General features: G+C 37.0%; 1 protein-coding gene across 3 annotated transcripts in view; it reads left to right on the top strand.

Moving 5' to 3' along the window:
- Positions 1–12,996, top strand: part of SNCB (synuclein beta) — a 41,426-nt gene extending 28,430 nt beyond the window's left edge. For all 3 annotated transcript variants that reach the window (XM_039356763.1, XM_039356761.1, XM_039356760.1), the window contains 3 exons: positions 752–870; positions 4,113–4,202; positions 10,776–12,996. In XM_039356763.1, coding sequence (XP_039212697.1) covers positions 752–870; positions 4,113–4,202; positions 10,776–10,808 — 242 coding nt within the window. In that variant the 3' untranslated portion in view covers positions 10,809–12,996. The remainder of the gene's footprint in view (positions 1–751; positions 871–4,112; positions 4,203–10,775) is intronic.
- Positions 12,997–15,397: the final 2,401 nt, after the last annotated feature.

The following is a 15,397-nucleotide window of genomic DNA, read 5'->3' as shown; positions in this document are numbered from 1 at the left end:
TGTTCCAACTACTTGTCATCTGTTGGCAGAACTGCCTAAAAGGACTGGCTAAGATACAGTGAGTGTGCAACTTGACTCAGCTTGACAGACACACCAAGCTTTTTATCTCATGTCAAAGGATACATTTTAAAATTGGGCTGAATTAGGACACATTGTTGAGGGGAAGTTTCAGGAATTTTAAGAGATGAAATGGCTGCTTTAAATTACAGCAAATCTTCAGGCACTCATTTTATAGCACATGTTTATAATTCCAAAAATGCCCCCCCCCCAAAATAACTCAACAATCAAATCCAACACAAAACTACCCTCCCCCCCCAAAGTTTCACTCACTTGGGCAAAGTTTTCACTTGAGACATATTGCATTCCTGCTAACAGGCCAAGTGGACTTGAACTGGAGAGCAAAATAAATGGCTTGCTTGAAACGGGACAGAGTGTACACTGAAGCACTGTAGAGTCCAGAAAAGACATATATGCTGCAGGAAGAAGATTGACTTAATAGCGATAGCTTTTCTTCCATGGCCTTATGCATATGCTTCTGCTTCTGTCCATCTGTGATGAATAGACTTGAAATATAATTTGTATCATTGTATTGTAGTTGTACATTTTTACAGTACTGCCAAATTATATTTCAAGTCAACATCTTTTTTCTTTAGCCAAGCTGTGAAAGGCCACACATTGTGCATCCAGTATAATGAGCTGGTTGTATGGTCTCATAAGACTTAGAGCTTTTTCTGTCTTCTGATTTTCATAGTTGCTGAGAAGACAAAGGAGCAGGCATCACACTTGGGTGGAGCTGTCTTCTCAGGAGCTGGCAATATTGCAGCTGCCACAGGACTGGTCAAGAAAGAAGAATTTCCCACTGATGTGAAGGTAGGCCTCCTATACCCTTCAGGTGGCTATAAGAGCTATTAAGAATCATTCTAGAGGCGGAAGAATGTCAAAACTACCATAGAAAGTAAGAATAGCTGAGCCCTAATAGATCTGAGTGGCATTTGATATTGATATAAGATCTTTGTTACTTTAATTCCCCAAAAACTGAAGTTTGGCTGTTATGAATTTAGGCTGCACTCTTATTTTGGGATGAGGACCTATTAGGATGAGCAGGAAAAAATGCAACAACATTCCAATAATTTTGCATGATAGGATATCTTATTGCTTTGGATGAGGATTATATCTATAACCATGGCGTGCAGGAATGGGAATGCATGTATACAAGGTGTTTTTGCATATATGGGTTCTGCAGTAATATTTTAACACAATATGTGTGCAAATCTCTATCCCATCAGTTGTACATACTGTAAAAGGCAGTGATATTCGTTTATGTCAGCCTGATACATGGGTGTTTTTTTATGCTTCATTTTTATAACTTGTTTGATGAATGTATACATTTGGGCTGGCATGCGGTCAGAAGTCCAACTTTGTGCATCTTGAGGCTGAGAAAACCAAACAGTATTACAGAAATTGCCTGGCTGCTGTAGGACTGCCAATCTGAGAAAAAAACTCTCGAATCTTGCAGCTGAGCTGCCAGTGAACCATTTGCTTCCAGCTTAGCTTAAAATAGCAACAGCTGAAGATGAAATGAGGCCAGTGCATTCAGGCAGGAAGAGGCACTCTGCTCTATTCAGCAAGGGGGAGAAGGAGCCTGTGAAGTGTGATGTCAGAGTGCCAATCACAGGGCTCTTCCCAACAGCCATGTTGATGCTTTCCTTCCATTGTTGAGATGGGAAGAAACAATGTCATTTAAAAAACTGTGGGTCCAGAAGCCTACTTGTTATCACAACTCTGGAATGTTATTGTTACTTTCACAGGAAGCAATGAGGTTACTTTCAGGAGAGCAATTGCTTAGCAGTGAGGGATAGAGAAGCTGGCAGGCAAGAGAGGCTGAAATCAGTGCGTGGGAAGGGCAGCAGCTATTGTTAAGCTTCCTCATTGAGCAGACAGTGGCAAAATGGTGGCTGTAGCTTTCCAGATCACCTATGAACTCTTGAGGTAACATAGAAATGAATGCATTTAGAAATTTGTAAACAAACAAATAAAAAATGTGCCATTGAAAAAAAAAACATGGATTAAGACTAAAATAATTGTCTCTTTCTCCTATAACTGGTGCTTTACCTATGTAAAGAGCTTACAAATGGGAGTACAGACTTCATAGAAGAACTGCACTGGGTCATTCACAAAACCAGTATTCTCTTGATCCACATTCGCATGTACCCAACAAGAGCTATCTCATTGGCTGCTGCCACAGTATAGGAAAAATGGCCCTGGAGGCCTGGAGCACAACAGCCAGATAGAGAGGATGGCTCTGCAACAGTCCAGGTTTCTGATGAATTTCTTCTGTGCAGCTGGAATCTCTGAATGGAACAGTTTGGTTCTCCGAGAGGGAGTGGAAAAGTTGTCCTCATAACTAATCGATGGGTATTCATATATAGATGAACCCACAGAAGTGATGCTTGAGAGGGGGGAAAACCCTCTGACCCACATGCCAAGCATGATTTTGTGTACTTTGGTCATGCGCTTTCTCACTGCCATTTCTCGAAATAATCCTAAATATTTTAGCCATTTATCACAAAGAGAGCATTTGAGTCCCCTGATCATTGTGCTTAACCTCTTTGGTGCTTTTTAAGCTTTCTCTCTGCACTTTAAAAGTGCAACTAGAACTGCATATGATAATCAATATGCAGTTGAGCCATATAAGTTTATTAAAATGTTGAAACTTATTTTCAGTTCATTTCCCACTGATCCCTATAATGGAATTTGCCTTTTTCACATCTTCTGCACATTTTCCTTGAACTAAGGTCCATACTGTTTTTTTCTGTTTAGCTCACATAGGTTATGTGAAATGTGCATAGGGGTGGGTGGCTTGTCCAATGTACAAAACTTTATATTTAACAGTATTTACCACTTGGTTAACAACTCATGTAGTTTAAAAAGATCCTTCAGGAATTGTTCAGTCATTTTTGGTTTTTATCCACTACATATCTGCAAATTTAGTCAGATCCCTGCTCTACTACTAAATAAAGATAATTTAAGAACAAGCTAAATCAGCATTGATCTTAATACAGATCCTTGAAGGACTCCAGTTGATAAAATTACCCATTTATTCCATGTCCATTAAGTACACCCTTATGAGGAACTATAATGTTGACAGGGTTACTTCCATGTACCTGCTGGCACTTTAAACAAAAGTCTAAAATACCAATGAAGCGGGATTTACCTTTGTAGAATCCATGCTAAATTTTTTCAGTAGGGCTTAGTTGTTTTTTCTTTTATTATCCTACCTGCCCATTGTTCAGAAAATTAATAAAGCTTAAGTGCATAATGAAGATATCAGTTCTATATCTTTTTTAGCAAAAACAAATGCAAAGCATTCATTCATTCCAGATTCATGCAATCTTATATCTTCCTTGAACATCCCAGTGAAAAGAAGGATGTGACTGGCTAACAATGCCAATTCATAAGATAAGTGGAATACCTGCTGATTACTATTAACTCTGCTCTAAATGATCTTCCGTCATACAATAACGTATAGGACTACAGAGTACATCATTCTGTCAAACAATGGCAGGGTTTGCATAACATGTTAAGCTATGTGATTGGCTAGTTTGTGAATTAGATACTATAAATCCAGCCACAGTTGTTAACATATAATTCATGTAGGAATCTAAACATTTCCAATAAACCATTGTTAACCATGTTTGGTATGTTCTGCAAATACAGCCATTACTTTTTCCAATGTCATTATACCTCGTTACCTAGTCTTTTAGTTGCTAAGTATTTTTCAAACATTCCTGTAAAATATATGTTGTCTATAAAATTTTGTGAGAGTATAGATTATGGGAAAAGAGGCAGCCCAGGAGTGGGAACTGTGAGAAGCAAGACTTTCAGAAAGGCTGATTGTAACTTTGCTTGGGCATTTACTCTTACAGTTTTAAAGATTACGTTTTTGCCCCAGTCTAGTAATTAAAGATACCTTTCTGAAATCCACGTGGTGCTTGCCAATTATTTAGGCTTGAGAAGTTTATTTTTTGTTTTTTTGTTGGAAACCTTCAGAGGACATATTGGAAGTGCTCTGGCAGAAGTAAGTAATATTGGCTGTCATTTTTCATTTGCAGCCTGAGGAGGTTGGTCAGGAAGCAGTGGAGGAGCCCCTGATAGAGCCACTGTTAGAACCTGACAGTGAGAATTATGAAGAGCCACCGCAGGTAAGTGAAGCAGAATTAGAGCAAACTGATCACAAAATGGGAATGAGAAATTCTAGGGAACAAAGGAGTTTAGCCTTCTATCTCCCCAGCCAGGGATGCTGGGTGTATATGCTAAGAGTATATCTTCCAGGCAAAACATGAAGATCATTCTAGCTGTCAAGCTAAAGCAAGCAGGCACCTATATCAGGCAAAAGCAATATAGGAAGTTACTGGAGGCAGTAACAACAATCATTTCATAAAGTGCAGGAGAAGGCAATGGTAAATCACTCCTGTTTCACCAAGAAAATCACATGTCTTGACAAGATAAAATGACTGATGATATACCAGGCTAGTTAGATTTACTCAAGTCACTACTGAAGAAGGGCTGAAGCTCTTTCAGAGTACTAACAATGTTTATGATGTGGATTAAATGTTTCCAGGCATTTAATTGCTGATATTGTCATAAAAGGAAAAAAATCCAAAGCTACAAAGATAGAATTACAGTGGGAACCTGGCATATATGAAACATAAACGTGGAAAAGCTGAAAAGTGAAAGATGAAATTAATCAACAGTGACATCTTAACACAAAACTGAAACAGACTGGAATTGGGAACTTTCAGTCAGTATATCATGTTTATCATTCAGGACATATAAAATAAAAAAACGGCATTGCTTTCATAATTAGGAAGGATATAGCAGAGACAGTATTGGGTATAATGAGCAAATGACCAAAGAATACAAAGTAGACTTCATGAACAATTCATTAACATGATGATTATCCAAGTTTATGTTCCAACTATTGATGCAGAAAAAGAGGAGACTGGTGAGTTTTATGGTCACGTTGAATCTGAACTCGATAGAACATGTAAATAAGATATGCTGCCTTTGACTGGAGACTGAAATGCCAACATTTGAATCAGCAAGGAAAACGTTGCCAGATTTGGAAAACAGAAATGAAGGAGAATGATTTACCAATTTCTGCCAATCCAATGATGTCTTTATTGATAGTGCACTGTTTAAACCAAATTGACACCTCTATACATGGAACAGATCACAAACTGCTCATGTGCAAATTCCACAGGGAAGAACAAAGCCAACCAGCTTCCACAGTGTGATTTTGAGCTCATCATTTGCAAGAATATTAGGAATTGTTATAAAGTCCTAAAGCTAATCAAACACCCCCCCCCCCGAGAAAATGTGGGTTGAAATCAAATAAATTGTTAAGGATGAAAAGAGATTGTCAGGCTTAACAACTTTGTCATCTCCAGTTTCTTTCCCTGTGATAAAAAGTTTTTTGATTCCTGAGAATTAATCTGTTTTGAATTTGCTTCTCTTGTATAGTTAAACTTGTATTGATCTGTGGTTTTAGAATAGCATTTTTTTGTATAAAAATCTCACAAAGTATTAGGAGTCATTTTCTTTTTTTGTGCAAATATGGAATTTATCCTGAAAATATGTTAATACTTGGGAAATCCCTGCATCAAAGCTTTAAGGTGTCTTTCAGGATCTCCTTTTTTGAAATCTTCTGAGATGCCTCTGAATTCCAACTGTGAGATTTTCTTGCTTTCCTTTTAAGTCTTTAATTTGTATAACTTGAACATTCTTTGCAATATTCCTAATCTCTATTTTTAAGTATTCTCATATCCTCAATTTCTATTTTCAAATCAGTTTCCATATCCTCCATTTTATTCATCCCTGTTTGTGGCATTTAAAGTTTTCATTCAAATCCTGATATTTTGATAGTGAGATGGGCAGGATATAAATATTTGGATTTCTAGCTGCTTAAACATTTGATTGAGCATATCTAAGTCCAATTCTTTTCACTGCCTTTCTTCTTTTTCCTTGCCTCCTTTCTTTCTATGTTATAAAAATATCTTCCATACACAGTATTTGCTTATTAGATCTCTATATCCAACCGCTATTGTTTTCAAATTTAAGTAGTGAATCAATTGGTGGGATGGGATGGGATAGGATGATAAGTTCTTGCTCTTATTTTTTATACAATTTTTGTTTGACCAACTTCCAATAAACATTCAGTTGTAAAACTTTTACAGTAGTTCGATCTCATCCCTTTGCCAGTAGTCAGTCTTTCTATATTTTATACAGGAAAATAGGAGAAATAGCTGAGATGAGACACTGCTTTGTTATATGAATGCTCAAAGGCAGCTTACATCTCTATTGTTTAATTGTCATTATTCTCTATCAATCACAGGCATTCACAGAAGTAGATCTAACTGCTACATGAATCTGTTTTTCCAGTATTTTCAGTTCTGGAGCACATCTTAGTTAAAGGAGGGTTTGTCCAGCATAATACTGCTGTTGTGCTGCAATCAATTCTTCTTTCCTCTTCCCCCTTTGTTCCAGCATTGCTACTGTTGTGAAAAGCAGTCAAAATCATTGTATTTGTAAAATTTAATGAAGAGAAGTAGTTGCCATTATAAAATCCAATAGAGGGAATGGAAATCCAATGGCTGATTGATTGGAGATTATTTAAATCTTTCTGCCAAAGAAAAGAGAGGGGAAAAAGTGTGTGTGTGTGCATGGGAGTTCACAACGTGGAATGTTGGAAGTTGGCATTGAAAAAATGTACTTGTATGGGTACCAGATAATAAAAAATATGGGCTGGGAGAGACGAGAAATCCCCTGGCTGTGCTTTCTTAGCTTAACCTGTGGCTTAAGACATCTAAGGAGTAATAAAAACACCACAGACTTCAAAGTAGGGAAAAGACTCCTGTCAGGAAGCCATCATTGCCCTTTTAAACTGCAATATTAAACCAAAATTAACTGCAACCAAAATTGGGAAAAAAACAGTACTAATCATTAAATCTAGATGGAATTCTTTTAGTAAAAGAAGGACAATATTTAAAAAGCTCCAAACATATAAAGCTGATACTGTTGGTTTACAAGAAATACATAAAACAAGAACACACCACTGTGTTAAAACAGAAAAAGTTATATCAAGAATATACAGCATCTGGAAAAAAAACAGAATAGTAATTTATCTTAAATCATCTTCTTAAGAATGATTTCCTGGCAAATAGATGGGGGAGAAATGGAGGTAGTGACAGATTTTATTTTTCTGGGCTCAAAGATCACCTCAGATGGGGACTGCAGCCAAGAAATTAAAAGACGCTTGCTCCTGGGGAGGAAAGCTATGGCAAATCTAGACAGCATACTAAAAAGCAGAGACATCACCCTGCCAACAAAAGTGCGTATAGTCCAGGCCATGGTTTTCCCAGTTGCAATGTATGGCTGTGAAAGTTGGACCATAAGAAAGGCTGAGCGCCAAAGAATTGAGGCCTTTGAACTATGGTGCTGGAGAAGACTCCTGCGAGTCCCTTGGACTGCAAGGCGTTCAAACCGGTCAGTCCTAGAAGAGATCAACCCCGACTGCTCTTTAGAAGGCCAGATCTGAAGTTGAAACTCAAATACTTTGGCCACCTAATGAGAAGGAAGGACTCACTGGAGAAGGGCCTAATGCTGGGAAAGATTGAGGGCAATAGAAGAAGGGGACGACAGAGAATGAGATGGCTGGATGGAGTCACTGAAGCAGTAGGTGTGAATTTAAATGGACTCCAGAAGATGGTAGAGGACAGGAAGACCTGAGGAACGTTGTCCATGGGTTCGCGATGGGTCGGACACGACTTCGCAATTAACAACAATAAAAAGAATGATTAGAAAAACAAAATAGGATAAAAATGGACACATTTTAATCTTGAAACTGAAAAAAGACAAAAAGTTAATTCAGGAAACAAGCTTCTCAATATGTAAAGATGCATGGCAATGAGGTCCACTTTCTCTTTTACTATTTGTAAATTGTTTGGAAGTCCTAGTAAACATGATCTAAAAAGATAAAACAAATAATCAGAATCTGAATTCAAGGAGAAGAATACAAGGTGAAATGTTATGCAGATGATATAGTATTAACAATTATACAACCACAAACTCCATACAGCAATGATGTAAGTAGTTAAAGAACTTGGCTGTTTTTCTAGATAGGAAATTAATGAAAAGAAAATTAAGATAAGGCATTTAACCTCTAATGAAGAAGACTGTCAAATAACAGACTGGCTATGAAATAACAAAAGACTTAGTAAAATACCTAGGATTCTACTTGACAGGATGTAATAAGATATTTCAAAACAATTACACCAAATTATGGAAAGAAATAAAATAAAGTATGGAAAGTTGGAAATATCTAAAACTTTTCTGGTTAGGCCTTACTGCAATAACAAAAGTATACTACCCAGGATTTTTTTTTTAATTTCAAATAGCACTGATTGCAATTTCAGAAAGAAATCTGCCAGGCTGAAAAATAACAACTAATTTATATGATTCTGAAAAGATGTATTTATAAGTCAGTGTTTGTTAAAAAATGTGGGATCTCTAAAAACAAGTTTAAGTCCAGCATCGCTGACAAATGAGGAGGTGATAAGCAGCCTGGGAAAGCCAAGGGAAATCATCAAAACAATTAAAAAACGAAAATTAGAATATTTCAGACATGTGATGCGACACCCAGAAAAATACGGCATATTCCATTTAATCCTCCAGGGAAAGACTGAAGGCAAACGAGATCCAGGAAGAAGAAGAACATCATGGCTTCAAAATCTAAGGGACTGGTTTGGACAAAACTCAGCAGCACTTTTTCGTGCGGCTGCTGATAAAAACAGGATCGCTAACATGATCGCCAATGTCCGATAACAGATATGGCACAAGAAGAAGAAGAATAATCGCTGACAAACCCTTTTCATTCCAAGGGCAATTACAGCAAAACAGATTTAATTACATATGCTAACATGACATATTGGACTAGAAAACAGATTAGAGACACAAGAAGTGCTCAAAGAAGGAAGGTATTTACCATGGTTAATATGCCTGCTAATAACTGGAAAAGTAAAAAGTGATATCAAAAAAGGATGGACTTTGAAAAGATGACACAATTTGAATTAAAAGTTTGAAAAGCCACTTGATGATTTTTACCTTCATTCTTGAATATTAAAAAAAATTAACTATATGTTTAAGAATTTAAAAAATTGGAAATACCCGTATATGCCGGCGTATAAGGCGACTTCCGCAAGCGTTAAAATCAGCGCCAAAGACGGGGGTCGTCTTATACGCCGAGTCGTCTTATACGCCAGAAATACTGGTAGTTTCCGGCGTATAAGACGACGTTCTAGGCATGCGACTTGGCGCCAAAGACGGGGGTCGTCTTATACGCCGGGTCGCCTTAAACGCCGGCATATACGGTAAATGCAAAAAGCTAAATAAAACTCTGAGCCAAGAAAGTTATAAACAAATTAAGGTATCAGACAAATTTGCAATATTATATTTTACTATAAGACTTTGGAAATAATTATATAAATAATTGTGTGAAAAATTGTTTTGTCTTTCCTAAGTTGTAATAGAAATTTGAGACTTTGCAATTTCATTAATTGGGATACTAGAAGGAACTAAAGTTTCCAGTCAGAAAAGGAAAAAAAAAAAAAAGTGAAAGTTTGCCTTTTATCTTTGGTTAGCACTGGAATTTACAAAATGACACAAAACCGTATGACATTTGAAATAGTCCAGATTTTTCAAGAGTGGGGTCAGAAATTAGCACTATAATATCAGCAACGATGTCAGCTTCTATGGACTGACCATATCTCTAAGAAGTTAATGAAGGAATAGCACATGTGAAAGAGAAGCTTCCAAAGAGATTTACAGGATAACGAGGAGAAATAAATTTTGCTTGATGTAAAAATATTAGAACTAGAAGTACTGAAAAACTAAAAAGAAAAAAGCATGGATTATAAAACAGAAAAGACAACTGAAGTGGAAACACAAATGATAAGCAAGAGAATGACCTGACCTTCTACTGGATATACAAAACAGAAAGGCTACTGCATTGAAAAGTAAAGTGTAAATGCAAATGATTAAACAAAAAAGAATGATCCGGATAATGCCTTTTTATTGGATTTCCAAAGGAGGTTTGCTAACGCTCAAAGAAACCTTTTGGATGAGAAAAGGAAAAATTGAAAAGAGATAAATCCTCTAACATCTGAATGAATTAAAGATCAAGATTGCTAGAAGTAAAAGGAAGGAATGTAAGTTGGTTTGTTTGACCAAAGTTAAAATAACGCATGTGTTTATAAAGCTCTGGTAACTTTTTAGGGATGTTTTGCTAACACCAGGACTAAAAAGTTGATAATTTATGGATTAACATATAGATAAGGATGGATTTTGGAAAAAGAGATATTTCTAACCTTATGGGGTGAAGAGTTATTAAGTTTGTTTATATTTGTGGAGATTAAAGAAAAAACTTCTTTAAATATATATTTTATCTTTTGTCCTACATTTTCCTTTTCTTTCTTCTGAATCTTTTCTTCTATCTTTCTTTTTCTCTCTTAGTTTGTGTTGGCTTATTCTATTGTAATTTTGTAAGTAGGCAGTTCTGTTGAGTAAACCATTATAGTTGACAGGATAAGGACTGCAAGTAAAAAGTAGAACAGTGGATTTGTAGGGCAAGCTTTTCTGTTATCTGATCTAGAGCTGGGTTATTTTGCCTCATGTCCTTCTATTATCTAATACAATTAATGTTTTCAATTTCTTTCCAGGAGGAATATCAGGAATATGAGCCAGAAGCATAATGGCCACAGCTGTTCCCGACACTTCCACCAGCAGCACAATAACAATAATTTCTTCTTCCCTATCCACACCCATCTCTCCAAAGGAAGGCCTTGATGCAGATGGTAATGGAGAGAACCCCCCATACCCCATCCTGTCATGAGTTCTTCCTCCAGTTCTGCTCCAAGAGACCTCATCAGGATCAGTGTTTTATGTATTGTGGTCTTTAGCGTTAAAGAGAAAGAATACTGAAGACAAACCATGACCGCAGTGGTTTGTGTACGTGTGTACATTTCAAAGCCCAGCCTTACTGCCTGACTCCCTCCCAGTGAAGTAAGGCCAGGCTTCATGTGTCTGTAAGCAGCATGTTGTATCTTCTCTGTTTTTAAACAGAGCATTCCATGTCCTTGACTGGGTCCTTGCACTGGGCCCATTGTACATTTGCTTGCACGTGAATCATGCCAACTCCGTTCCATTATCATTGGAATTTTTTTAAAAAAAATATCTCTGTCCTGGTCATGTAAAAGAGACTTCCTGATTTTAAAGGTGCAAAAGTTGTGTCTATGTATCCTAAACAAAAGGAGCATCTTTCCTGCCCCCGGCGCTCTGTATATTTTGACTGTGGCATGGATATATACCTCCCACTGTCACTGTGTGTGCAATCCTGGGTTGCTGCCATTGACGCAGCTACCCATCTCCATGAATAAAGCCAATTCTTGACTGTAGCGTTTTTCTGCTTCCAGGTGGTTCATAAGTCAAGAGGGGGAGCAGTTATCCTGTGTTTTTCTGAGAACAAGGTAGTTTTCAATGGGCCAAGTGTCCACATTGCTGGCTTTTCAAGGCTTTGAAAACAGTATAACTAATGTCTAAGGGAAGAAACAGATATCTGACAAACTAATACAACTTCAATGAGTTTTTTCCAAATTAAAGTATAAGCAATCAGTAACTAAAATGGAACTTCCATTGGAAATGCTGAATAAGGCCCTTCAACAGGGGATACATGTTTTTTCATCCTAGATGAATAAGCTAGAGGTCTTAAAATTGAACAGCCAATATTATATCTATCTCTATTGTACAGCCACATTTGAACCAGAACTCTATACTGTACATGATTTAAAAAAATAAATTATAAAAGTAGAAAACATATAGAAAATAGTCAAAGGACAGAAATATCTTTTCTGAAAGGTTATAGTATTTAGGGTTTAGAGCCTTTTAGAAAGCAGGTAAGGAATATAACTGTACATGGTGCAGAGAAAGTGAAAATAATTTTTTCTCTTTCTCTTATAAAACTAGAATCTAGGCACTTCCATTGAAGCTGATTTGCAGGAAGCTGAAGATAGATACAACATACTTTATAAAATTTGCTGTCACAAGATACAGTGAGAGTAGTTTAGACAACTTTTTAACACAAATTCATTGGAAATGTATCACTAGCTATCATTAAGCCATAAAGCAGCTTCAGTCCCATAAGCCATCACTAGGCAACCATTATCAGAGAAGGAAACTATTTTGATTATTGTATTTATTGGCTTCTCAGAGACATCTGATTCGTGGTTGCTAGAGACAGAATGCTGTACTAGATAAGCCATAGATCCGATCCAAGAGAGATGTTGTATTCTTAAAATATACATGTCAAAATATCCATACACAAATATTCAGCCTTAAAATATTAGGGCAACACTGTCTTCTGAGATAATAATTATTAAAAATTAATACAGTCCGGGTAACACCAAGCCTGCTTCTAAGTAGTCGATCTAGTAATCAGATTCCAAAACAGTTCCACTGCCATTAATTAAGAATAATACTATTCATGTGACTGATGAAGACAATATGTAATAAATCTTGATTGAAAGGGTATTTTATGTACTTTTTAGTGGGAAAATCACGCTTCAGAAAAACTGCCACACAGGGCAGAAAAATGTGTGCCTTCCACTTTGAAATGAGAGAAAATTTAAACAGTCTTTTTAACCACAAAATCTACTTTTGTGGCTTGAAATCCCTACCAATTTACCCACCCAATATCTGAATAGTTGCTAAAAGATAAGAAAAATATTGTAGCTGCTAATTTCCATGTTATTTTGTTAAGTTATAGATGGCTTAATAATTGTGCAGTTTCTTATTACAACTTTTATTTTAAAATCAATACCAATCTTACATTGTCTCTCTTTCCTGTGATAAAGCTTTCTCAATAAACATTTCAGTCTCTTCCAATTTGTTTGTCTTACATACCTACATATCAAGATTACAGACCTATGTTATCCCTGAAGCTCTTAGAATGATGGTTCTATATTTGACATTTTAAGATACATTACTTTGTGTAGCAATTCTGAATTGCCCTTTTGAATCCTGTATGTTCTTTTGCATTTTTTAACAGATGCCCACAATTGTCAAGAAAAATATGTATTTCCTGCTTAATTAATGACTCCACGCACAACAGGACAGCTTACTATGTAATTTGTCTTGCACAACTTTAGCCCCTAGTATAATGTCACGTCTAATGCCAGCAATTAAACCACTAAATGAAATAGCCACAAGGTTGATTACAAAATGATTTCATAGATTATCAACTTGAATTTGATTTACTAGCAACAAGAAAAAATAATTTAATCTATTCATTCAGAATGTGACCTATTAGAACCTATTTTCTTGCAATTTGTTAAAGCTCAAAATATACAGCAAAGAAAACAAAAGAACTGGAAAAATATGTTGTTAATAAAAGCTATTGATATAATTAATGGATGAGATGGGAAATTTGTGGCAGCAAAATGGCCCATGTACCAAAGTTCTAATTTGAAGAGGTAGGTAGGAGACTGAATAAACTGCCAGGATGATGCCTCAGTAATAAACCTGAGATTAGTTTACAATAATCCCAAAGGTTGCAAACCCAACAGTATTAACTAAATAATTAGTGTTGTAAAAGTTACCACTCAGCAAATTGGAACTTGCTATTAATCAATATGTAAATAAAATGAAAATCTTAAGAATTGCTAGAGAAGTAAAATGTTTTTTTTTTTTGTTTCCTTGTCCCCAATCTTTGTATGTCTTTAACCATTAAAAGAAAAAAGGATTTTAGAGCTGCATCAACAGAAAAGAGGCAATGGGGAACTATATACATGCGCTTATTAAATTCAGAAGCATCAGATTCTACGAATTGCAGATATTTCCAACAATCACATGAATATATGTAAATAAAGTTACTTTACAATACTATCAAATAGAACTTATATTTCCCAAAGCCAGAATTGGCCTCAAACTTCACTTTGAATGAAGTAATGGAAGTAAAAAACATTGGTCTCCATCTGTGGAAAAAGCTCGGTTGCTCCCATGCAGAATATGGGCTTCTATGAAAAATGGTAGTGAATTGGTCTGCAGAAGAAAAGAAGAACATTATTCACCAGAGATTATCAACATCACCCATGATGATAAAGATTGACACTTGAAAAGGGGAAGCAGTTCCCAAATGGGAATGTACCCCTAGTCCATATTTACCAACCACAATTGAGACCAGCACCTGGTTGTTAAGCAAAGCAGTTGCTAAGTGAAACGGCAATTGTACTTATGACCTTCCTTCAGTTTTTGTTTGCTGTACAGACCTGCAAAGATAGATAGATAGATAGATAGATAGATAGATAGATAGATAGATAGATAGATAGACAGATGTGTTATCGTTAACTTGTCTTCAGATGACATGGGACATACAATTAGTACAGGTAAGCCAAGAACAACTCATTGCTCTGGACTATTTGATATTTAACCTCTCCTATATTATATTCATGCACTCAATTCAGTTGTCACAATTAGTTAATGACATCTGCAGGAAACCACAATAACACAAATGCACAAATTAATAGTTGCAGCTGCTATGATCCAATTTCAGATGGGGACGACAGGGACAGATGGGGGGGAATCTGATGTTCTCCCATTGGGTCCCCAAGCTAACTGGCAGAGCCAGGTGTTTAGGCCCTTATGAAAGGTCAGGAGGGTTGGGGCTGGCCTCATATTGGCAGCAAGATGTTCCAGAGGCAGTTGCAGCAGCAGAGAAGGCCCTTCTCCTGGACCCTGCTGGCTAGAATAATCGGGCTGACGAAACCCACATCATGTTTCCTCAGCTGGCATGGGGGGTGAAACAGTCCCTCAAGTAGCCTGGACCCATGCCATGCAGGGCTTTAAAACACCTTAAATTGCATCCAGAAGCAGACTGACAACTAATGAGCTCATGGAACAATGGTGTTACATGGCCCATTCTTCTGACCCCATGAATTGCCCGCGCAGCTGCACTCTGCACCAACTGTAGCTTCTGAATGCTCAAGGGTAGCCCCACATAGAATGTATTACAATAATCCAACCGCGAGATGACTAGGGCCTGAATGTCTGAGCTCAGGGAGTTCTGATCTAGCAAAGGCCGCAACTGCCATACAAGCCGAAGCCGTGCAAAGGCTCTCCTAGCCACGACTTCCACCTGCTTCGCGAGTCCAGGAGAACCCCTAAGTTGCGGATCAGATCGGTCTAGGGTAGGACCATCCCATCCAGAGTCAAATATGATAAAGTCCCTCATCTTGGGACCTCATGCATTCAAAACCATTCGGTCTTGCGAGAGTACAGTCAAAGCCTG

The sequence above is a fragment of the Crotalus tigris genome, unplaced genomic scaffold (assembly GCF_016545835.1).
Source record: "Crotalus tigris isolate CLP2741 ecotype Arizona unplaced genomic scaffold, ASM1654583v1 scf7180000018829.1913635, whole genome shotgun sequence".
NCBI classification, from domain to species: Eukaryota; Metazoa; Chordata; class Lepidosauria; order Squamata; family Viperidae; genus Crotalus; species Crotalus tigris.
The sequence above is the reverse complement of the archived record's forward strand: the minus strand, read 5'-3'. Positions and strand labels throughout refer to the sequence as shown.